The sequence below is a fragment of the Oncorhynchus mykiss genome, chromosome 2 (genome assembly GCF_013265735.2).
Source record: "Oncorhynchus mykiss isolate Arlee chromosome 2, USDA_OmykA_1.1, whole genome shotgun sequence".
Taxonomy (NCBI): Eukaryota; Metazoa; Chordata; class Actinopteri; order Salmoniformes; family Salmonidae; genus Oncorhynchus; species Oncorhynchus mykiss.
Genome location: NC_048566.1, coordinates 91,916,243 through 91,940,533, shown reverse-complemented (window position 1 = coordinate 91,940,533; position 24,291 = coordinate 91,916,243). Strand labels below are relative to the sequence as shown.

The following is a 24,291-nucleotide window of genomic DNA, read 5'->3' as shown; positions in this document are numbered from 1 at the left end:
CCTCCCAGCCCCTCTGTAACCCGGCTGGTAGCAACGCCATCACCCCTTCAAGAGACATATCTCATTTGTTGGAGTGAGTACACTCCATGCCACCCTGCTGTGGGGCGACCAGTTCAAGTCTCTCCAGGTACTCATCGACTCGGAGGCGATATGAGTCTCATGGCTGTTAAACAGGCGTCTGAGGTAGTCAACCCCTCTCCATTCCCATGGGAGTTAGAGTGCTGGACGGGCGCTCTATTGGCCGGGTCACGCACCAGACCACCCCAGTCAACCTACGAGTGTCGGGGAACCACAACGAGATGATCCAATTCCTGCTGGTTAAGTTTCTGCAGGTTCCCGTGGTATTGGGATTATCTTGGCTCCAGTGTCTTGTTTGTCCAAGACAACCAGCTTTTTGTCTCTGCTCCTGTTTTTCCCCAGTCTCTTTTTCTCTGCCTCCTGGTTTTTGACCTTGGCCTCGACCTTTGCCTGACCTGAGCCTGCCTGCCGTTTTGTACCTTGGCCTCTACTCTGGATTATCGATCCCTGCCTGCCTTGACCTGTCATTTGCCTGCCCCTGTTACAATAAACATTGTTACTTCATACAGTCAGCACTTGGGTCTTAGCTTGATTCCTGATAGGCCTGTATATAAGAATCCCACAATTGTCAGATACTGACGTCAATATTGATATCTCACCCCCAAGAGTCAATGTATGATTCCAATAATGCTCACATGTAAATAGTAAACCACACACTGAACAGTTAAACATTTAGTAGGCCTATTCTCAAGACTCTCGCAGTCAGAGCCTACTCTAAGACAACCTGATTTGATGAGACATAGAAAAACTGCTCCTTTCTAAACCTGCACCAACTATCAAAATGACCACTGTAGAATAGTGCTGCTTCTAAATTGTAGGTGCATTCTGTACAGAGAGAAATTCACAGTACGCATAGATTAGGAGACAGGGAGTGTCTCCATTCATTCCTACCCATGGTGACATATTGACCCAGCAGCTCTGAAGTCCCTGAAGGTTGGGATCCCTGCTCAATACAGCCACATCACAACATGTCAATTCTTCAATAGGATACCCTTTCATACCCTTTCTGCTTCTTGTCTGCCCAAAGGTCTCCCATAATAAGACGGTCTCCCTCCTGCAGCTCAGACCATCCAGATGACAGCATCCCAATCTAGGCTAACACTTTCTCAAGTGGACACTTTCAAAACAGAAATCTCTCTTACAGAGACATCATGCACCTCCTTTTTTTTGAAAGGACACTGACTGACATATTTGAATGAATTATGCATAAAGGAAACTAGGCTATATCTTTGTACACTGAAAATACTGTTTAAAAATACAAGTGGATACATCAGAGGGGGCATGTGCCACTTCTTATGAAACATTTCATAATAAAGAATCAAAGCTCTTTTGATCCTTAAGGCCCCGAAGCCGCAAGCCTCTTGAGCACATATCTAGACACACGACGCAAACTATATTACTGGGCGATGGTGATCAAGGGTGATAGTCCCTCATGAATCAACTATAAGTCTGTGTCCCAAATGGCACGCTATGGGCCCTGGTAAACGGTACATAGGAAATAGGGTGCCGTGTGGAACGCAGCCAAAATCATGATTGTCACGGCCAGGGTTGGCTGCTGTGGCAGCAGATTGGAGATATGTTTCAGATTTGTATTTTATCAGGATCCCCAATGGCGTCTGCTATTATTACTGGGGTCCTACACATAACGAAAAAGGAATTACAGACAACATACTTTACAATTTACATACATTTAAAAATTAACATGTAGTGTGCATGTGTGTGTGTGTGTGTGTGTGTGTGTGTGTGTGCATCTATCAGTTACACATGCATGTCAGTACATTGACGTCTTACAGTAATTGCGTCTGAACTAATCAATGTATCCATTCTCTGTTCTGCTTCACTACACTGCATGGCATGCTGATGATTCTGGGTTAATTACTGAAAGGTCCCCTTGAAGGACTTAACCCATTACCATTATATGTCAAAACTTTAAGGGGTGGTCATAGGAGTCCTGAGATAACTATCATCATCATTAAGACCCAGCTATAAACCATCGTATATGACTGTAAACAATGTCATACAGTATGCACTTCAACATACATAGAAAATAGACAGTATCACAATTTTACAACCCCTCTCAATTAAGTCACCACAAAGAGCATAGCAACCGCATTCCCTTTTAAAAATACATACAAAACAACCTTATAACTACGTAGGCTATTTATCCATTCTATACACCGCCACAAGAATAAACACAGGCAGAATAAAAGGTCAGTTTGGCTTAAAGAAACAAGCTGTGATGGCGATCTGCTATCCAGCACCATTGAAGCGGAAAGCGACAGAATGTGAATCCGAATTCGGAAGTTCAGCACCACATGAGTGGACAGAGACCGTCTCATGTGCACCGTGCAGCCACTCCCACTCAGAGAATTCCCGTGTGTGTATGTTAAATGATGTCCACAGTGAGTCTTGTGACTGACCGTGTGACCAACCAGCCGCGGAAGCATCACCTCATTCTGGTAGAAGGAACTCCGCGAGGACCCCGGGCTGAAGGAGGCGCGTGGCTCTTACGCAACATGGAGCCCGAACCAGCCAGATGCGGCTCCAGTTGTACTTGTATCTGACTGGAAGTCACATCTCTCCGGGGAGATGCAGTTAAAGCATCCATAAATTATCTCAGTTGCATCATCCATTTTCTGGACGGCGGTTTGTTTAGTTAATTTGAGCCCGCAGGGAAGCCCGAGAGCTTTCACGTTTGGAAACACTAAAAACCACGTTGTTCTACGGTCATAAACTTGATTTAAACATTCCTCAAATGTTTCCTTGATTGATAAACCTATAAAGCAATAATGATAATGGTCAAAATGACAGATATATTGAGATGTTTATCATTTGGTTAATGATTAACAGACGTTTGTTTTCTGGCCACACAAAATAAAATGAATTGTTAGTGCTAGAATGCTTGATGGAAATATATTGAAAACTTGACTAATTTCAGACACTAAACTATTTATATTTTGCAGTACGCCAATCATCATAAGCACCGTTCTCCATAGTCTTAAACTGCAAGAATTCCGATTCCACTTAATAGCAATGTGAAGGAATGCTGAAAGAGCCCATCTAGCCTACTCACCGACACGACACAGTGAGCTCAACTTTGGTGGCGGGAATGGCAGCGGTGAACGGGTCAAAGTCTCCAATACACGCCATATTCATAAAGCTACTCATCGTCGAAATCTCCCGTTAAACAGTCCTTTTTCGGTCGTATAAAAGAAGGAAGCAACCGTTAAAACGGTGCGCTGCTTAGGGTCGCAGTTGCATGAGGAAGCGAGAGGAGTGTTGCCCACAACAGCCCAGCGTCATGTGTGACTGTTGAAAGATTCATCTCATTCTAAGATGCAGAGCTGAGAACGAGGTACTAGCCTATTATATGGGTGATAGTGCGGAGGGTGGGAAGCTCACAAGGTCAGCCTAAACACTTGCAGAAATAAAATTAGAAAAATAAAAAAGATAACACATTATAGGAGGCCTAAAGGCTACTGTGCTAATGTTTTTAGGCAGCCATTGCAAATGCTTTATTGCATAAATTAACATAAGGATTTGTAGCCTGATAATGCTTTGAAAGTATCTACTGAATGATAATACATTACAAAGAAAGACATCCTCGAGGAACACATTTCTTTGACACTACAAGGGCATCATGGGCCACCTGGTTTTCATTGCCACTCTCTGGACCTTTCCAAATAAAACAATTTGCTGTCAAGACATTGAGTGTCCACCTGGTTTCATCTCAAAATAGTATAGCAGGTTGATTAAATCATATTGCACGCCAGCACACACAGTTATCCGCTTGCTTGGGTTTTGACAGCGATGAAAGTGAGGAAGACAGGCGCACCAAAGCCAGGTGAGAAGAGACCACCTGAGCAAATCGCTCAATTAACAAGTGACGGATTTCTCAACCAGACGCAGCAGCCCAGTGAGCTGAAATAGGAACACCTGCGTCAAATTAGATTATAGTTTAGTCTTAAATTAGCGTTTTAATCAGTGTGCCCAATTGCTGATTGATTGCCAAAACGTCTTATCTTCAGGCGCAGTTGCTGAAGCCCAGGGTCTTGATCTTTTACATCCTGAGACATAATTGCTTGATCCAATCTGCCATTTACATTAAAACACGTTCAATGTGTTTATTACTTTAAAGCCATAATCTGGAGTTTGTGTTTTGGGCCAAGGTCATTCCCGACACAAGGGATGGGGCTGCAGCTAGTCGCTATCCGATGTTCTGCGGTGCTGAATTTGGGAACTCCCCTATCGCCTCTGCCCATGGTTCTGAAGGGCATTATGCACTTAAGTCAACATGCTCTGTAAATACTGTAGGTAAGAAAGCTATCGTTTCAACAAAAAAAATATAGTCACTATACAGATCATTCAATTGAAAACATTTTACACTTTGTCTAGTAACTATTGGTTATAACATGTATTAATTCCTAAGTCTATAACTAATTTATTAACTTATTTTTGTTTTATCAGAAATTCAATTGTCAACACACACGTAGGCTACCAATGTGTTCTATTCTGAAAATCAAACAATATTCTCTGCGATAAAATCAAAAGCAAAATCACAGCTGTTAAATAATTTACGGTACAATTTCTATTGCAAAGGGCATACTACAAACTGAGACACGGAACTGGCAATTCAGAGACCTTTGCTTTACTCTGTAGTTCTAAAATATTCACCTACACCCTGAAATTGAATGTCATATCATCACAAATACCATCAGTTAAACATGCCTTAAACATTTAGGGCCGTTGTTTCATTGAGTTCAGGACTAGCCGTATCTGTCTCTGAGAAACTAGCCCTTACGTGCAGCAATCCTTGATCTAGTTCAGTACAGATTATTTTATGACAATAGTCATTTTGAAAATAGTCTGAGATTTGGTTCTGGATTTCCGGATGAGTTACAAGTAAATAACAGTTTTCACTTGGATGTTTGTGCTCCAACATTGTATTGTAAGCAATGAGGTCATTACAATGTACAGCTAGCCATTCTGTGCCTTGCTTGTTGATTAATTACAAGTTACACTACTGCCATCTAGAGGATACATCTGGTTAGTATTTTGAAAATAAAATGCTATTTTGAAACCCTGCTCCCTTCCAGTAAGCATAGCTTTTTAACGTAGGTGAATGCAATGAGGTGAAAACCTTACTTTCACTTATCCAATCAGGTTCGTAGATCAGTGAGTACTACAGCTCCAATCCCTGTAGTGCTCTTCTTCATCAGTGCTCTGCCCTCACTCCTCACCCTCCCTCAAAATAAACAGACCAAGATGTCCACACACTGGGTGGTTTTTGAAGGATGACATTTATTTCACCAGGCATCTGACATCAGAACTGCTACAGTACAGAGTCAGACATTTTGGGGAGGGCCATCTACAGTTAAACCCCAGAGGGGAACCCAGGATTGGTTTTAATACATACAGTTTAACAGAACAAGAGAATCAGGGCTGCATCTGAAATTGCACCCTATTCCCTATATAATGCACTAGCTTTTGACCAGGGTCCATAGTGCTATGTACAAAAGTAGTGCACTATATAGGCAATAGGGTGCAATTTCAGACTCAGACCAGGAAACATAACAGGCTGACACAGGGTCAGGGAGAGAGGCTCTGTTCAAAAGCATTAAGAGTGCTGTTAGAACACCGTCTCCGAACTATGGTCCTCAGTTTCCCTTGTGGAGCGAGTTTTGGTGATCAACAATGCTAACCTTCAGTTGATTTCATCATACAATACTGTTAACATATAGATCATGTGTTGCTGGCTGCTGCTACTTGTCCTTTAACATTCAATAGTCCCAGCAGACAGCAGATACAATTAATTATTTGACAGTTAGTTCAGCTTACACCATAGTTGGGGTCAATTCCATTTCAAATCTAGTAAATTTAGGAAGTACACAAAAATTCCATCTCTAATTTGTGTTACTTTCTGAATTGACTGGAATTGAAATGGTATTGACCCCAGCCCTGGCTCACAGCAATCACAGATATGGCTGTTGTAATGTGCAGTAAAACTGGCACACAGGATACAACCACCACACACGGGGGACTTCCAGGACCAGGATAGGAGGCTTACAGTACAGGCACAGGTAAACGGCTCCTCTCCTCCTCACACTTTACATTATTATATACAGTACGTAACTATGGTTACCATATGGACCTCACCTGAGGTCCAGAACAGAAGACCTCTATGGGTCAAAGGTGAGCAAACAACTTAGCAGCACAGGCGTTAGGTTAGTTCACAACTTTTAGAGGGAGGGTGTGGCAACAGCATTAAGAGGAGAATCGTACATTACTACATAGATATAAATTATGAGCAGTGGACGAGTGAGTGAAGACAGTCGGTGTATCCTCAAAGAGACATTGTATTTGCACATAGAGTCAGTAAGGATTACGTGTAAAGACGAAGATAGCAGACAGAAGGTGACTGACTGACTGAAGGCCTTTTCCAAGTGGTTACAAGACTATTGTTAGTTAGTGTATCCAGTTGACAGGTTGACAAGTGCAAGACAAGTTTCACAATTTGGTCAGCTACAATAAGTGGGAGCTGAATTCGAAGCAAAATAACATTTAAACCAAGCTGTGATTTAAGGGGTGCGGTGATTTGTCAGTTGACATAAAGCCACATTGATATCAGATAAGGAGGGACAGTGGTTCTGCTTACAGTGCTTCTGTTCCTTTGCTGTGCAACTGGAGAACCTGGTCCAGGTCTTGTAGGCCAGCTACAGAGCCCAGTGGCCAGCTACAGAGCCCAGTGGCCCACCCATCCTCTTTTCCTCCTCTCCGCACCACGCATTAACTCCCCCAGCCCAGAAAGACCCTAAAAATCTGCCTCTATATGTATGTATGTGTGTATGTGTGTGTGTCTAAATATGACCCTTGTGGGCTTACTATATACTTAATATGAGCTGAGAGGGAAAGATGTCTACCAAGCTAACAGAGAATTTATTCTGCACAAGTCAGTGCAACTGCCAGGCAGGTTAGACTAGATAAATTTCCCTAAGGATACATCTATCTCACTCTGGAGAAAGACTACAGCTAATTATGCTGAGATAAGATTCCATTCCTGCGAGCTTGCACAGTTTTCATGGTTACAATATGTAGGGGCTGGGGGGGGGGGGGGGGGGGGGGGGGGGTTCCATGGTTTCCAAGGTGAAAGCTCAGAGGTAAAAGTGCTAGTCAGCAGCGTCCAAGGTTAAGGGTCACGACGGGAGGTCACAGCCATGTTCAGTTATTGGCCACCTCGTCAGTGGTGTCCGCCGTTGTCTCTAAGGTGCTGTCGAGTCCGCCCCGGGCACGCCAGATCTTCACTGTTCGATCACTATCAAATTACAGAGCAGAAAAACAGTGTCACTGCAATGGCTGCATCCAGGCCCTTGTGTGTGTGCGTGCGTGCGTGTGTGTTTGTGGTTCTGTGACTCACTCAGATGCTGTGAAGAGGTGGCTGCTGTTGGTGGAGATGCCGTTGATGGGGCTCTCGTGGCCCTTGAGTTCCCCCAGGGCCCCCAGTGTGTCTGTGTGCCAAAGCTTGAGCACCCCTCCTCTACAGCCGCTCAGCAGGGCCGGAGAGCCAGGCACCACACCCAGGGCACACACCCAGTCACGGTGGGCATTGGGCACTAGCTGTTAGACATACAAACAACTTAGTACATACAGACTCCGTTTCCCATTCAACTAGTTTTCAGGTAGCAGTGTTAATCAAATAACTTTCCATTTAAAATACCTGCTCCTCACTTCAAGCACCACCTCTCCAAAAGCATGATTCACCAAAATAGTCAGTGACACTTCGCCCTCTGTTACACAGATTAGCATTTATTGTCATGAATCTTCCCCTGGAAGTCACTGACTGGCAAAGTCATAATCTCTCATTTTAAACCTAACCCTAAATTAAGAAAACTCATTTTAGTTCGCATACATTTGTACAAATAGCCAATTCTGACTTTGCAGCTGGCCCATCTAGAAGAAATCTTTCAGTTCTGGCTCCAGGGCAAGATTCATGCCAATAAATATCAATCTGTATCTCTTACCTGCAGTAGGTCTTTGCGGGCTAGGTCCCACTTCTTAATGCCGTTGTCCCTGGAGCCACTGAAGAGAACGTCCCCCTGCACCACCAGGGACTCGATTCCATCGTAGTGGGGAGGCTCAAAGTTGTGTGTGGGGCCAATAGCACCCAGGGCCCCCTCTGCCACGTCAAACATCTGAAACAGACAGCCCATAAACAACACTACTGAAATCATAGCAGAGAATCAGCTAGGTTAATTCGTATTACATAGAAAACAAATACAAAATCCAACACGATCCATATGCAAACATGAAACAACATGCAGAAAATGGTCTCTGACTGAAAGGTCAACACAATAAATAATTCAGAGATGTAATATCGTGTGTGTTAACATCTTTTCTACAATGAATTTAGAACCCACCCTCACACACACCGTAACCCAGCCCCACACACACCGTAACCCAGCCCCACACACACCGTAATGAAGCCCCTCACACACCATAACCCAGCCCCTCACACACCATAACCCAGCCCCTCACACACCATAACCCAGCCCCTCACACACCATAACCCAGCCCCTCACACACCATAACCCAGCCCCTCACACACCATAACCCAGCCCCTCACACACCATAACCCAGCCTCACACACCATAACCCAGCCCCTCACACACCATAACCCAGCCCCTCACACACCATAACCCAGCCCCTCACACACCATAACCCAGCCCCTCACACACCATAACCCAGCCCCTCACACACCATAACCCAGCCCCTCACACACCATAACCCAGCCCCTCACACACCATAACCCAGCCCCTCACACACCATAACCCAGCCCCTCACACACCATAACCCAGCCCCTCACACACCATAACCCAGCCCCTCACACACCGTAACCCAGCCCCTCACACACCGTAACCCAGCCCCTTCACACACCATAACCCAGCCCCTCACACACCATAACCCAGCCCCTCACACACCATAACCCAGCCCCTCACACACCATAACCCAGCCCCTCACACACCATAACCCAGCCCCTTCACACACCATAACCCAGCCCCTCACACACCATAACCCAGCCCCTCACACACCATAACCCAGCCCCTCACACACCATAACCCAGCCCCTCACACACCATAACCCAGCCTCACACACCATAACCCAGCCCCTCACACACCATAACCCAGCCCCTCACACACCATAACCCAGCCCCTCACACACCATAACCCAGCCCCTCACACACCATAACCCAGCCTCACACACCATAACCCAGCCCCTCACACACCATAACCCAGCCCCTCACACACCATAGCCCAGCCCCTCACACACCATAACCCAGCCCCTCACACACCATAACCCAGCCCCTCACACACCATAACCCAGCCCCTCACACACCATAACCCAGCCTCACACACCATAACCCAGCCCCTCACACACCATAACCCAGCCCCTCACACACCATAACCCAGCCCCTCACACACCATAACCCAGCCTCACACACCATAACCCAGCCCCTCACACACCATAACCCAGCCCCTCACACACCATAACCCAGCCCCTCACACACCATAACCCAGCCTCACACACACCATAACCCAGCCTCACACACCATAACCCAGCCCCTCACACACCATAACCCAGCCTCACACACCATAACCCAGCCCCTCACACACCATAACCCAGCCCCTCACACACCATAACCCAGCCTCACACACCATAACCCAGCCCCTCACACACCATAACCCAGCCCCTCACACACCATAACCCAGCCTCACACACCATAACCCAGCCCCTCACACACCATAACCCAGCCCCTCACACACCATAACCCAGCCCCTCACACACCATAACCCAGCCCCTCACACACCATAACCCAGCCTCACACACCATAACCCAGCCCCTCACACACCATAACCCAGCCTCACACACCATAACCCAGCCCCTCACACACCATAACCCAGCCCCTCACACACCATAACCCAGCCTCACACACCATAACCCAGCCCCTCACACACCATAACCCAGCCTCACACACCATAACCCAGCCCCTCACACACCATAACCCAGCCCCTCACACACCATAACCAAGCCTCACACACCATAACCCAGCCCCTCACACACCATAACCCAGCCCCTCACACACCATAACCCAGCCCCTCACACACCATAACCCAGCCCCTCACACACCATAACCCAGCCCCTCACACACCATAACCCAGCCCTTCACACACCATAACCCAGCCCTTCACACACCATAACCCAGCCCCTCACACACCATAACCCAGCCTCACACACCATAACCCAGCCCCTCACACACCATAACCCAGCCCCTCACACACCATAACCCAGCCTCACACACCATAACCCAGCCCCTCACACACCATAACCCAGCCTCACACACCATAACCCAGCCCCTCACACACCATAACCCAGCCTCACACACCATAACCCAGCCCCTCACACACCATAACCCAGCCTCACACACACCATAACCCAGCCCCTCACACACCATAACCCAGCCCCTCACACACCATAACCCAGCCCCTCACACACCATAACCCAGCCTCACACACCATAACCCAGCCCCTCACACACCATAACCCAGCCTCACACACCATAACCCAGCCCCTCACACACCATAACCCAGCCCCTCACACACCATAACCCAGCCTCACACACCATAACCCAGCCCCTCACACACCATAACCCAGCCTCACACACCATAACCCAGCCCCTCACACACCATAACCCAGCCCCTCACACACCATAACCCAGCCTCACACACCATAACCCAGCCCCTCACACACCATAACCCAGCCTCACACACCATAACCCAGCCTCACACACCATAACCCAGCCCCTCACACACCATAACCCAGCCCCTCACACACCATAACCCAGCCTCACACACCATAACCCAGCCTCACACACCATAACCCAGCCCCTCACACACCATAACCCAGCCCCTCACACACCGTAACCCAGCCCCTCACACACCATAACCCAGCCCCTCACACACCATAACCCAGCCCCTCACACACCATAACCCAGCCCCTCACACACCATAACCCAGCCCCTCACACACCATAACCCAGCCCTTCACACACCATAACCCAGCCCCTCACACACCATAACCCAGCCCTTCACACACCATAACCCAGCCCCTCACACACCATAACCCAGCCCTTCACACACCATAACCCAGCCCCTCACACACCATAACCCAGCCCCTCACACACCATAACCCAGCCCCTCACACACCATAACCCAGCCCCTCACACACCATAACCCAGCCCTTCACACACCATAACCCAGCCCTTCACACACCATAACCCAGCCCTTCACACACCATAACCCAGCCCCTCACACACCATAACCCAGCCTCACACACCATAACCCAGCCCCTCACACACCATAACCCAGCCCCTCACACACCATAACCCAGCCTCACACACCATAACCCAGCCCCTCACACACCATAACCCAGCCTCACACACCATAACCCAGCCCCTCACACACCATAACCCAGCCTCACACACCATAACCCAGCCCCTCACACACCATAACCCAGCCTCACACACACCATAACCCAGCCCCTCACACACCATAACCCAGCCCCTCACACACCATAACCCAGCCCCTCACACACCATAACCCAGCCTCACACACCATAACCCAGCCCCTCACACACCATAACCCAGCCCCTCACACACCATAACCCAGCCTCACACACCATAACCCAGCCCCTCACACACCATAACCCAGCCCCTCACACACCATAACCCAGCCCCTCACACACCATAACCCAGCCCCTCACACACCATAACCCAGCCCCTCACACACCATAACCCAGCCCCTTCACACACCATAACCCAGCCCCTCACACACCATAACCCAGCCCCTCACACACCATAACCCAGCCCCTCACACACCATAACCCAGCCCCTCACACACCATAACCCAGCCCCTCACACACCATAACCCAGCCTCACACACCATAACCCAGCCCCTCACACACCATAACCCAGCCCCTCACACACCATAACCCAGCCCCTCACACACCATAACCCAGCCTCACACACACCATAACCCAGCCTCACACACCATAACCCAGCCCCTCACACACCATAACCCAGCCTCACACACCATAACCCAGCCCCTCACACACCATAACCCAGCCCCTCACACACCATAACCCAGCCTCACACACCATAACCCAGCCCCTCACACACCATAACCCAGCCCCTCACACACCATAACCCAGCCTCACACACCATAACCCAGCCCCTCACACACCATAACCCAGCCCCTCACACACCATAACCCAGCCCCTCACACACCATAACCCAGCCCCTCACACACCATAACCCAGCCTCACACACCATAACCCAGCCCCTCACACACCATAACCCAGCCTCACACACCATAACCCAGCCCCTCACACACCATAACCCAGCCCCTCACACACCATAACCCAGCCTCACACACCATAACCCAGCCCCTCACACACCATAACCCAGCCTCACACACCATAACCCAGCCCCTCACACACCATAACCCAGCCCCTCACACACCATAACCCAGCCTCACACACCATAACCCAGCCCCTCACACACCATAACCCAGCCCCTCACACACCATAACCCAGCCCCTCACACACCATAACCCAGCCCCTCACACACCATAACCCAGCCCCTCACACACCATAACCCAGCCCTTCACACACCATAACCCAGCCCTTCACACACCATAACCCAGCCCCTCACACACCATAACCCAGCCTCACACACCATAACCCAGCCCCTCACACACCATAACCCAGCCCCTCACACACCATAACCCAGCCTCACACACCATAACCCAGCCCCTCACACACCATAACCCAGCCTCACACACCATAACCCAGCCCCTCACACACCATAACCCAGCCTCACACACCATAACCCAGCCCCTCACACACCATAACCCAGCCTCACACACACCATAACCCAGCCCCTCACACACCATAACCCAGCCCCTCACACACCATAACCCAGCCCCTCACACACCATAACCCAGCCTCACACACCATAACCCAGCCCCTCACACACCATAACCCAGCCTCACACACCATAACCCAGCCCCTCACACACCATAACCCAGCCCCTCACACACCATAACCCAGCCTCACACACCATAACCCAGCCCCTCACACACCATAACCCAGCCTCACACACCATAACCCAGCCCCTCACACACCATAACCCAGCCCCTCACACACCATAACCCAGCCTCACACACCATAACCCAGCCCCTCACACACCATAACCCAGCCTCACACACCATAACCCAGCCTCACACACCATAACCCAGCCCCTCACACACCATAACCCAGCCCCTCACACACCATAACCCAGCCTCACACACCATAACCCAGCCTCACACACCATAACCCAGCCCCTCACACACCATAACCCAGCCCCTCACACACCGTAACCCAGCCCCTCACACACCATAACCCAGCCCCTCACACACCATAACCCAGCCCCTCACACACCATAACCCAGCCCCTCACACACCATAACCCAGCCCCTCACACACCATAACCCAGCCCTTCACACACCATAACCCAGCCCCTCACACACCATAACCCAGCCCTTCACACACCATAACCCAGCCCCTCACACACCATAACCCAGCCCTTCACACACCATAACCCAGCCCTTCACACACCATAACCCAGCCCCTCACACACCATAACCCAGCCCCTCACACACCATAACCCAGCCCCTCACACACCATAACCCAGCCCTTCACACACCATAACCCAGCCCTTCACACACCATAACCCAGCCCTTCACACACCATAACCCAGCCCCTCACACACCATAACCCAGCCTCACACACCATAACCCAGCCCCTCACACACCATAACCCAGCCCCTCACACACCATAACCCAGCCTCACACACCATAACCCAGCCCCTCACACACCATAACCCAGCCTCACACACCATAACCCAGCCCCTCACACACCATAACCCAGCCTCACACACCATAACCCAGCCCCTCACACACCATAACCCAGCCTCACACACACCATAACCCAGCCCCTCACACACCATAACCCAGCCCCTCACACACCATAACCCAGCCCCTCACACACCATAACCCAGCCTCACACACCATAACCCAGCCCCTCACACACCATAACCCAGCCCCTCACACACCATAACCCAGCCTCACACACCATAACCCAGCCCCTCACACACCATAACCCAGCCCCTCACACACCATAACCCAGCCCCTCACACACCATAACCCAGCCTCACACACCATAACCCAGCCTCACACACCATAACCCAGCCCCTCACACACCATAACCCAGCCCCTCACACACCATAACCCAGCCTCACACACCATAACCCAGCCCCTCACACACCATAACCCAGCCCCTCACACACCATAACCCAGCCTCACACACACCATAACCCAGCCCCTCACACACCATAACCCAGCCCCTCACACACCATAACCCAGCCCCTCACACACCATAACCCAGCCTCACACACCATAACCCAGCCCCTCACACACCATAACCCAGCCCCTCACACACCATAACCCAGCCCCTCACACACCATAACCCAGCCCCTCACACACCATAACCCAGCCCCTCACACACCATAACCCAGCCCCTCACACACCATAACCCAGCCCCTCACACACCATAACCCAGCCCCTCACACACCATAACCCAGCCCCTCACACACCATAACCCAGCCCCTCACACACCATAACCCAGCCCTCACACACCATAACCCAGCCTCACACACAATAACCCAGCCTCACACACCATAACCCAGCCTCACACACCATAACCCAGCCCCTCACACACCATAACCCAGCCCCTCACACACCATAACCAAGCCCCTCACACACCATAACCCAGCCTCACACACCATAACCCAGCCTCACACACCATAACCCAGCCTCACACACCATAACCCAGCCCCTCACACACCATAACCCAGCCCCTCACACACCATAACCCAGCCTCACACACCATAACCCAGCCTCACACACCATAACCCAGCCTCACACACCATAACCCAGCCCCTCACACACCATAACCCAGCCCCTCACACACCATAACCCAGCCCCTCACACACCATAACCCAGCCCCTCACACACCATAACCCAGCCCCTCACACACCATAACCCAGCCCCACACACCATAACCCAGCCCCTCACACACCATAACCCAGCCCCTCACACACCATAACCAAGCCCCTCACACACCATAACCCAGCCTCACACACCATAACCCAGCCTCACACACCATAACCCAGCCTCACACACCATAACCCAGCCCCTCACACACCATAACCCAGCCCCTCACACACCATAACCCAGCCTCACACACCATAACCCAGCCTCACACACCATAACCCAGCCCCTCACACACCATAACCCAGCCTCACACACCATAACCCAGCCCCTCACACACCATAACCCAGCCCCTCACACACCATAACCCAGCCCCTCACACACCATAACCCAGCCCCTCACACACCATAACCCAGCCCCTCACACACCATAACCCAGCCCTTCACACACCATAACCCAGCCTCACACACCATAACCCAGCCTCACACACCATAACCCAGCCTCACACACCTTGATGTAATGGTCCTTGGAGCCGCTGATGACCAGATCCTGACCGTTCCCGCTCTGGTCCACAGTCAGACACATGACTGGACCCAGGTGACCAGTCAGCTTCCCTGTAGATACAAATCTGACCAAGAGAGAGAGAGAGAATATTGGGATTTAATATGATAGCAAATCTGAGATGAGATGCATTGCGTTCCTGCAAGAAAGACAACTTGGAATGACAACACTCACTGAGAGAACAGGTACAAGCTCTACCACAGATCAGCAAGAGAATCGACATTCAATACAAGCAGTAGCCTCTATCAAAGATCTGCACATTATAGTAGTGAGAAAGAGAGAATTGTTCTGAAGACAGAGCCCTTTTCTGGACTTGGCTCTGACAAAATGACTGCCATGCTGTGCCATAGCGTACCTTCCTACGTCCCAGACTCTGACAGAGTTGCCGGCGGCGGCGTACAGGACAGAGCCGCTGGGGTTGAGGGCAATCTGGTTGATCTGGTTCTCTCCTGCCGGGATGGTGACAGTCCGGTTGGTGCTGGACGCGCAGGCATCGCCAGGAGTCACCTGACCAGAAGACCTGTAGAATATGATGATTCTGTTAAACACTTCGTCAAGTGATTGTCTTTATTAACAACAGGTGTAACACTTGCACTGGTGTTATGATTGTGTCAAGTTAATCATATACAGGTGCTACAGATGTCATATTGTGTAGCCTGTCCCCCCAAAAATTGTTATGGCGTTGACTTTACGGTGTTGACACCGTTTCTGTTTCTCGACACTCACGTGAGGGTGCGGATGCACTTGGCTGAGTCTCGGATGTCCCAGACCTTGATGTAGGAGGTGGAGACGGTGAAGACCAGGCTGGAGCTGTAGCGGACTGACACCACATTGTTGTGGTGACCCGCCAGGGACATGATCTCCTGACCCGTCACCAGGTTCCACACCTTACACGTACGGTCTGGAAGGATAACAACAACAAGACATGAGACATTATTGATCCGCTGATGAAGGTGAGTGAGGAAGAGAAGTGGACAGAGACTGACCTTTGGAGCCGGTGAAGAGGAGGTCATCAGTAGAGTCGACACACAACACCGCTTTAGTGTGACCCTCAGCCACATGGACACACTGTAGTGTTGCTGACCGACTGCCCTTTGAAGAGGGCACTGGGTTGATTACCCCTCTAGAGAGGAAGAAACCACACACACACACAGATGTCAATAGCAGGGTCAGAGAAAATGGTGACCGGTTTCCGCCTACCACTGCAGGCACACATTTACATGCCAGTTAGCAACATGCTGCAAATGAAAGTAAAAAACAAAGTTCCCAAAGTGACAAGAACGGTCAGGCTAACAAGAGCTGAACGGAACCATACAAAGGACATCACAATGCCTGAGACACGGGGCAGACAAGTAGATGTTGGTGGCAGAGATTTTCAATAGAGCTGACAGTAACATTTTGTTCTTCATATCAACACAATCCTTCTACAATGACAGTACTTTCACTTGAAACTTTAATTCTTGTTCTTGAATAAAAGTTGTTGGGTGACAACAAAAACAAGTAGGTGCAAGTAGGGACACACCAGATAAAGCGCACCGTGTGACTGTGTAAGGAAATGACATAGGTGGAGACTTCATCCACGCTATGTGAAAAGAAGGAAAATAGATCACTGGAAAGGAAATCTGAGGAAAATGCTTAAGAAATTCTACCAACACATGTCCTGTGCTACACGTGGATAGAAGACACTTGATCATTGTTACTCTCCCTTCCGGGACGGCTATAAGGACCTCCTCTGTTCGGCAAATCAGAACACTCCTCCATTCTGCTCTTCCAGAAACTTAAACAGGAAGCACCCCTGTTCAAAGCTGGTCTGACCAATCAGAATCTATGCTACAGCTCAGCCTTCAACACAATAGTGCCCTCCAAGATCATCACTAAGTTCCTGACGAGGCGACCCCAGGCGGTGAAGGTAGGCAACAACACCTCAGCCACGCTGATCCTCGACACACGCTGATCCTCAACACGAGGACCCCACAGGGGTGTGTGCTCAGCCCCCTCCTGTACACCCTGTTCATCCACCTCAATCATCAAGTTTGTTGATGACACCAACGGTAGGCCTGATTATTAACAATGACGACACAGCCTACAGGGAGGAGTCGAGAGTCCTGGCTGAGTGGTGCCAGGAAAATAACCTCTCCCTCAACGTCAACAAAACAAAGGTGTTGATCTTGGACTACAGGAGACAGCAGAGTGAGCACACCTCTATCCACATCCTGCAACATAATTTTGTTGAAATGTCATTTGATCTCTGAGAAATTAAGCTAATCAATTACTCACTTCATATGTACATACTGTATTCTGGACATAGCTCATCCTATATGTACAGTATTTTTCCTACTTATATATTGTCCATACACACACACCACATAGCATTTTGTTGCACTTGCTTTAACATCTGCTAATCTGTGTATGCGACAAATAAACTTTGATTTGATTGACATTTTCAATTATCTCTTGTGGGTGTGGGAAATGGAAGGTGATCTAGAACAGGACAGGGGATTTCTGTGGACAATAAAGTTTTCTAAAATCTAAATCTTGCTAGAGGAGAGGTGACAAATTGTCATGAGTGGTTTAGATGTAGCTCCTAATGTGCAGTTGAGAGAGAGCTCACCAATCCCAATATCATAGCCTACCTAATAAACATACCTGTAAACAATAGATGTGATTGGTCACTTGACTGCCAAGGCCTCCTTCTTTGCTCATAACATTTGTTGTATAGACTATAACTAACTTTCTGAACTAAAAGTAATGGTCATTTCTTATTCAATGTGTATAACTTAACTATAAATGTATGCTTATTACTTATAACTTACAATGCTGTGAAAAAGCATTTGCCCCCTTCCTGATTTCTTATTTTTTTGCACATTTGTCACAGATCAAACACATTTTAATATTACACAAAGATAACACAAAATGCAGTTTTTAAGTGATGATTTTATTTATTAAAGGGGAAAAAAACTACCCAAACCTTCATGGCCCTATGTGAAAAAGTAATTGCCCCCTAAACCTAATAACTGGTTGTGCCACCCTCAGCAGCAACAACTGCAATCAAGTGTTTGCGATAACTGGCAATGAGTCTTTCACATCGCTGTTGAGGAATTTTGGCACTCGTCTTTGCAGAATTGTTTTAATTCAGCCACATTCGAGGGTTTTCGAGCGTGAACCACCTTTTTAAGGTCACGCCACAGCATCTCAATCGGATTCAAGTCCGGACTTTGACTAGGCCCACTCCAAAACCTTTATTTTTTATGCCAGTCAGAGGTGGACTTGCTGGTGTGTTTTGGATCATTGTCCTGCTGCAGAACCCAAGTGCGCTTCAGCTTGAGGTCACGAACTGATGGCTGGACATTCTCCTTCAGGATTTTTTGGTAGAGAGCAGAATTCATGGTTCCATCAATTACAGCAAGTCGTCCAGGTCCTGAAGCAGCAAAGCAGCCCCTCACACTACCACCACCATACTTGACTGTTGGTATGATGTTCTTTTTCTGAAATGCCAGATGTAACGGGACGTACACCTACCAAAAAGTTCAACTTTTGTCTCGTCAGTCCACAGAATATTTTCCCAAAAGTCTTGGGGATCATCAAGATGTTTTTTTTTTGCCAAAAGTGAGACGAGCCTTTATGTTCTTTTTGGTCAGCAGTGGTTTTGCCTTGGAACTCTGCCATGGATGCCATTTTTTCCCAGTCTCTGAGTCATGAACACTGACCTTAACTGAAGCAAGTGAGGCCTGCAGTTCTTTAGATGTTGTTGTGGGTTCTTTTGTGACCTCTTGGATGAGTCGTCGCTGCGCTCTTGGGGTAATTTTGGTGGGCCGGCCACTCCTGGGAAGGTTCACCACTGTTCCAAATTTTCTCCATTTGTGGATAATGGCTCTCATCGTGGCTCGCTGGAGTCCCAAAGCTTTAGAAATGGCTTTGTAACCCTTTCCAGACTGATAGATGTCAATTACTTTGTTTCTCATCTGTTCCTGAATTTCTTTGGATCGCGGCATGATGTCTTGCATTTTGAGATCTTTTGGCCTACTTCACTTTGTGAGACAGGTTCTATTTAATTGATTTCTTGACTCAACAGGTCTGGCAGTAATCAGGCCTGGGTGTGGCTAGTAAAATTGAACTCCGCTTTCCAAAAAATGTGATTAACCACAGTAAATTCATGATTTAACAAGGGGGGGGATTACTTTGTCACATAGGGCCAAGAAGGTTCGGAAAATGTTATTTATTAAGGGAAAAAGTTAAAAACTGCATTTTGTGTTTACTTGGGTTATCTTTGTGTAATATTAAAATTAGTTTGATGATCTGAAACATTTAAGTGTGACAAATGTGCAAAAACATAAGACATCAGGAAGGGGGCAAATACTTTTTCACAGCACTGCAGGTCTTCCTCTTACTTATCCTGCAGTCTGTCTGCTCTCTCCAGACACCCTGTCAGACGTACAAATACGTTGCCTTGGCTACGAGGACGGGTGGAGGGGGAGGATGGGGGAGACGGGGTGCTGGCGTCCGAGTTCCTCGTCTCACAGCTGGTACAATGGACAGGGAGGCTGAGGCTCAGTTTACATACATAAGCAGAGGACAAGTCAGTTGCCTTTGAACTGAGTGTGTACAGTGTACAAGTTCTCTCACACACACACACACACACACACACACATCCCAGTGGAAATGCACATTCATGGACGCACACACATACACTACCGGTCCAAAGTTTTTAAATGACCATTTTCATCATTGTAGAATAATAGTGAAGACATCAAAACTATGAAATAATACATATGAAATCATGTAGTAACCAAAAAAAGTGTTAAACAAATATATTTGATATTTGAGATTTTTCAAAGTAGCCACCCTTTGCCTTGATGACAGCTTTGCACACTCTTGGCATTCTCTCAACCAGCTTCATGAGGTAGTCACCAGGAATGCACTTCAATTAACAGATGTGCCTTCTTAAAAGGTAATTTGTGGACATTCTTTCCTTCTTAATGTGTTTGAGCCAATCAGTTGTGATGTGACAAGGTATACAGAAGATGGCCCTATTTGGTAAAAGACCATGTACATATTATGGCAAGAACAGCTCAAATAAGCCAAGAGAAACGGCAGTCCATCATTACTTTAAGACATGAAGGTCAGTCAATACGCAACATTTCACGAACTTTGAACGTTTCTTCAAATGCAGATGCAAAAACCATGAAACTGATGAAACTGTCTCTCATGAGGACCGCCAGAGGAATGGAAAACTCAGTTGCCTCTGCTGCAGAAGATAAGTTCATTAGAGTTACCAGCCTCAGAAATTGCAGCCCACATAAATGCTTCACAGTAACAGACACATCTCAATATTGACTGTTCAGAGAAGACTGTGTGAATCAGGCCTTCATGGTCAAATTGCTGCAAAGAAACCACTACTAAAGGACACCAATAAGAAGAAGAGACATGCTTGGGCCAAGAAACACGAGCAATGGACATTAGACCGGTGGAAATTTGGAGACCAAATTGGAGATTTTTGGCTCCAACTGCTGTGTCTTTGTGAGACATGGTGTGGGTGAACGGATGATCTCTGCATGTGTGGTTCCCACCGTGAAGCATGGAGGAGGTGGTGTTATGGTGTGGGGATGCTTTGCTGGTGACACGGTCTGTGATTTATTTAGAATTCAAGGCACACTTAACCAGTATGGCTACCACAGCATTCTGGAGTGGTACACCATTCCATCTGGTTTGTGCTTAGTGGGACTATCATTTGTTTTTTTCCAACAGGACAATGACCCAACACACCTCCGGGCTGTGTAATGGGTATTTTACCAAGAAGGAGAGTGATGGAGTGCTGCATCAGATGACCTGGCCTCCACAATCCCCCGAACTCAACCAAATTGAGATTGTTTGGGGTGAGTCGGCCCACTGACTTAAGGAAATGCAGCCAACAAGCATTTGTGGGAACTCCTTCACAACTGTTGGAAAAGCATTCCAGGTGAAGCTGGTTGAGAGAATGCCAAGAGTGTGTAAAGCTGTCATCAAGGCAAAGGGTGGCTATTTGAAGAATCTCAAATATAGCATATATTTGAGAATCACTTTGAGAAACAGAAGTTAATCATATAATATAGCATAACACTTTTTTGGTTACTACATGATTTCATATGTGTTATTTCATAGTTTCGATGTCTTCAGTATTATTCTACAATGTGTAAAAAATAAAGAAAAACCCTTGAATAAGTAGGTGTTCTAAAACTTTGGATAGCAGACACCTGCAGACCGCAGATAGTACAGGCTAAAATACATAAACATCTTTCATTGTTGGAAACTATCCCCTTCTTCACTTCCTTTTAGAACGCTTTTAAAACACAGGAGGCTCTGCGCTCATTTCTGAGACTCAGCACAAGTCTTTTCATGTTTGGGTGAAAACATTGAGTTGTGCACGCTCATCACCTGGGGTCCTGAGAACTGATCGGGAAAGACCGTTTGTTCCCTCAGGGTTTGAATCAAAATGGAAACAGCTTTCAGCATGGTTCCCCTCACCGCAACCTTTAGCTTTTTAGATTACATCCACTTCAAAGCGTTTGAGAGGAACAACTGGTTAGCACTGTAATGACAGTATATAGGATTTATATATCGTATTTGCCATATTTGCATAAGAGGGTTTGAAGAGGTTGAGAGGGCCAAGTTGAACACTGAATTAAAATGGAATACTAAAGAATCACTTTGAGTAACAGAAGTTAATCATTTCATCTCATTCAAGAGGGATATAGGAACATATTTAGCTATATTTCCCAAGAGTAAGCTCATTACTTGACATTCAGTGCAGAACTTGGCAGGGTAAGTTTATAATCACACCAGGCAGATACTTGTTGATTAAGATACCACATGCTCCCTGAGATAGGAAATTAAGAAAAGGGAAAGGTGGATATCATGGTCTGTTGGGAAAACATGTGCTTTTGGCCTCCGGCCACCAGAGCGTCGCTAGTCTCTTACTGTTTGATCTCCTTGACCTTAGCCGCCGCTTGTGCCCTGTCATAGGTCTTCCTGCGAGAGAGCGGCGAGGGCTCTGGAACTCTCTTTTCCGCCCCCGAGGAGGAGGCAGCCATGGAGCCGGAACTAACATTTAGTTTGGTTGTTATTAGCAACGACATAAAACATAAGGAACAAAAAGGACAACAAGGATGTAAACAAAATAAGAAATAAAACAAATGTGGAGGCGGTGAGCATGCAGTACACACACAGCACACTGTTACCTGACATTCAGTCCCAACAAAGACGTCCTCCTTCACAGAGCTCGTGGTTCATCAGGACACTATGGTGTAGCATTAGGGCTATACTCTGTCACACTCAAATCAGTCCCCAGCTCCACATCTTACTAATTCAAGTCCCACTAGAATTGGTTCTCAGCTAACACTCCAGCAACTCAGAAAAGGTATTGCTGCTCAAGCCATAGAAAGCTACTGTGCACTACTGGCTAGCATTATTAACTCTGAGTTAAATGTTAAAAGATGAAGCTGTTATTGTTGTGGAAAGTAAACATAGGGCTATTGCAGTTGGAGCATAACATCTAGCGGGAGAACATGAGACCTGCATGATCATACTGTACAAGCCTTATAATCATGTGCCTGTCTCTGTGTGTGCATGCATTTGATTGTCTGTAGTATTAGTGTTATTTCTAAAGGAATAAGGTTTTGGTTTCTACTGGCCTAGGAAGAAGACTTACAATCCAATAGGGCAGGTTTAAAGAACATGTCGGGCAAAGTCAGCCAAATTGAAAACAGATTAAGCAGCAATTCTATGAACATGCAGGAAGTAGCTGGTTAGCAGTCAGCACGAGCTGGCCCAGACTTACATGCTGCCCATCTTAGAGGCCAAGCCAGGAGAATGAGCCATAAAGTCTCTGTCCCTGACTGATGAGCCAATGGGGGTCTCAGGATCTCTGCCCTCTTCTGGTGTTTCAGCCAATGGGAGACAGGGGGAGGAGAAATCTCCGCTGGGCATGTCAGGGGCAGCGTCACTATTGGCGTAGAGCAACTCCATCTGAGTGGTGGTTCTTCTACGAGCCTGTGAGGGGGGAAACATATTTACATTCAAGAAAACAACAAGCTTGGAAGAGGAAGACTAAACACACAAGACCTCACACACCCCCAGGAGGAAGTAAAACAAGACCTCACACACACACACACACGTCCCCACGAGGACAGTAAAACAAGACCACACACACACGTCCCCACGAGGACAGTAAAAAAGACCACACACACACACGTCTCCACGAGGACAGTAAAACAAGACCTCACACACACACACACGTCCCCACGAGGACAGTAAAACAAGACCACACACACACACACGTCCCCAGGAGGACAGCAAAAAAAAGACCACACGAGGACAGCAAAACAAGACCACACACACACACACACACACACACACACACACACGAGGACAGTAAAACAAGACCACACACACACAGCAAAACAAGACCACACACACACACACACACACACACACACACACGAGGACAGTAAAACAAGACCACACACACACAAGGACA

General features: G+C 47.9%; 2 protein-coding genes across 7 annotated transcripts in view; both read right to left on the bottom strand.

Annotated features, from left to right (window-relative positions):
• The window catches only part of LOC110502371 (copine-8-like), a 70,916-nt gene extending 67,534 nt beyond the window's left edge, over positions 1-3,382 (bottom strand). The window contains exon 1 of the mRNA XM_036959047.1: positions 3,152-3,382. Within this exon, the coding sequence (XP_036814942.1) occupies positions 3,152-3,246 (95 nt within the window). The 5' untranslated portion in view covers positions 3,247-3,382. The remainder of the gene's footprint in view (positions 1-3,151) is intronic.
• Positions 3,383-7,179: 3,797 nt separating this feature from the next.
• The window catches only part of LOC110502363 (kinesin-like protein KIF21A), a 79,503-nt gene continuing 62,391 nt past the window's right edge, over positions 7,180-24,291 (bottom strand). For 4 of the 6 annotated variants that reach the window (XM_036959025.1, XM_036959027.1, XM_036959031.1 and 1 more), the window contains 9 exons: positions 23,593-23,804; positions 22,734-22,856; positions 16,766-16,902; positions 16,506-16,680; positions 16,135-16,299; positions 15,729-15,846; positions 8,097-8,267; positions 7,493-7,692; positions 7,180-7,390 (listed from right to left, as the gene is read on the bottom strand). In XM_036959025.1, the coding sequence (XP_036814920.1) occupies positions 7,297-7,390; positions 7,493-7,692; positions 8,097-8,267; positions 15,729-15,846; positions 16,135-16,299; positions 16,506-16,680; positions 16,766-16,902; positions 22,734-22,856; positions 23,593-23,804 (1,395 nt within the window). In that variant the 3' untranslated portion in view covers positions 7,180-7,296. The remainder of the gene's footprint in view (positions 7,391-7,492; positions 7,693-8,096; positions 8,268-15,728; positions 15,847-16,134; positions 16,300-16,505; positions 16,681-16,765; positions 16,903-22,733; positions 22,857-23,592; positions 23,805-24,291) is intronic. The other 2 variants (XM_036959034.1, XM_036959038.1) reach the window with 1 other exon arrangement.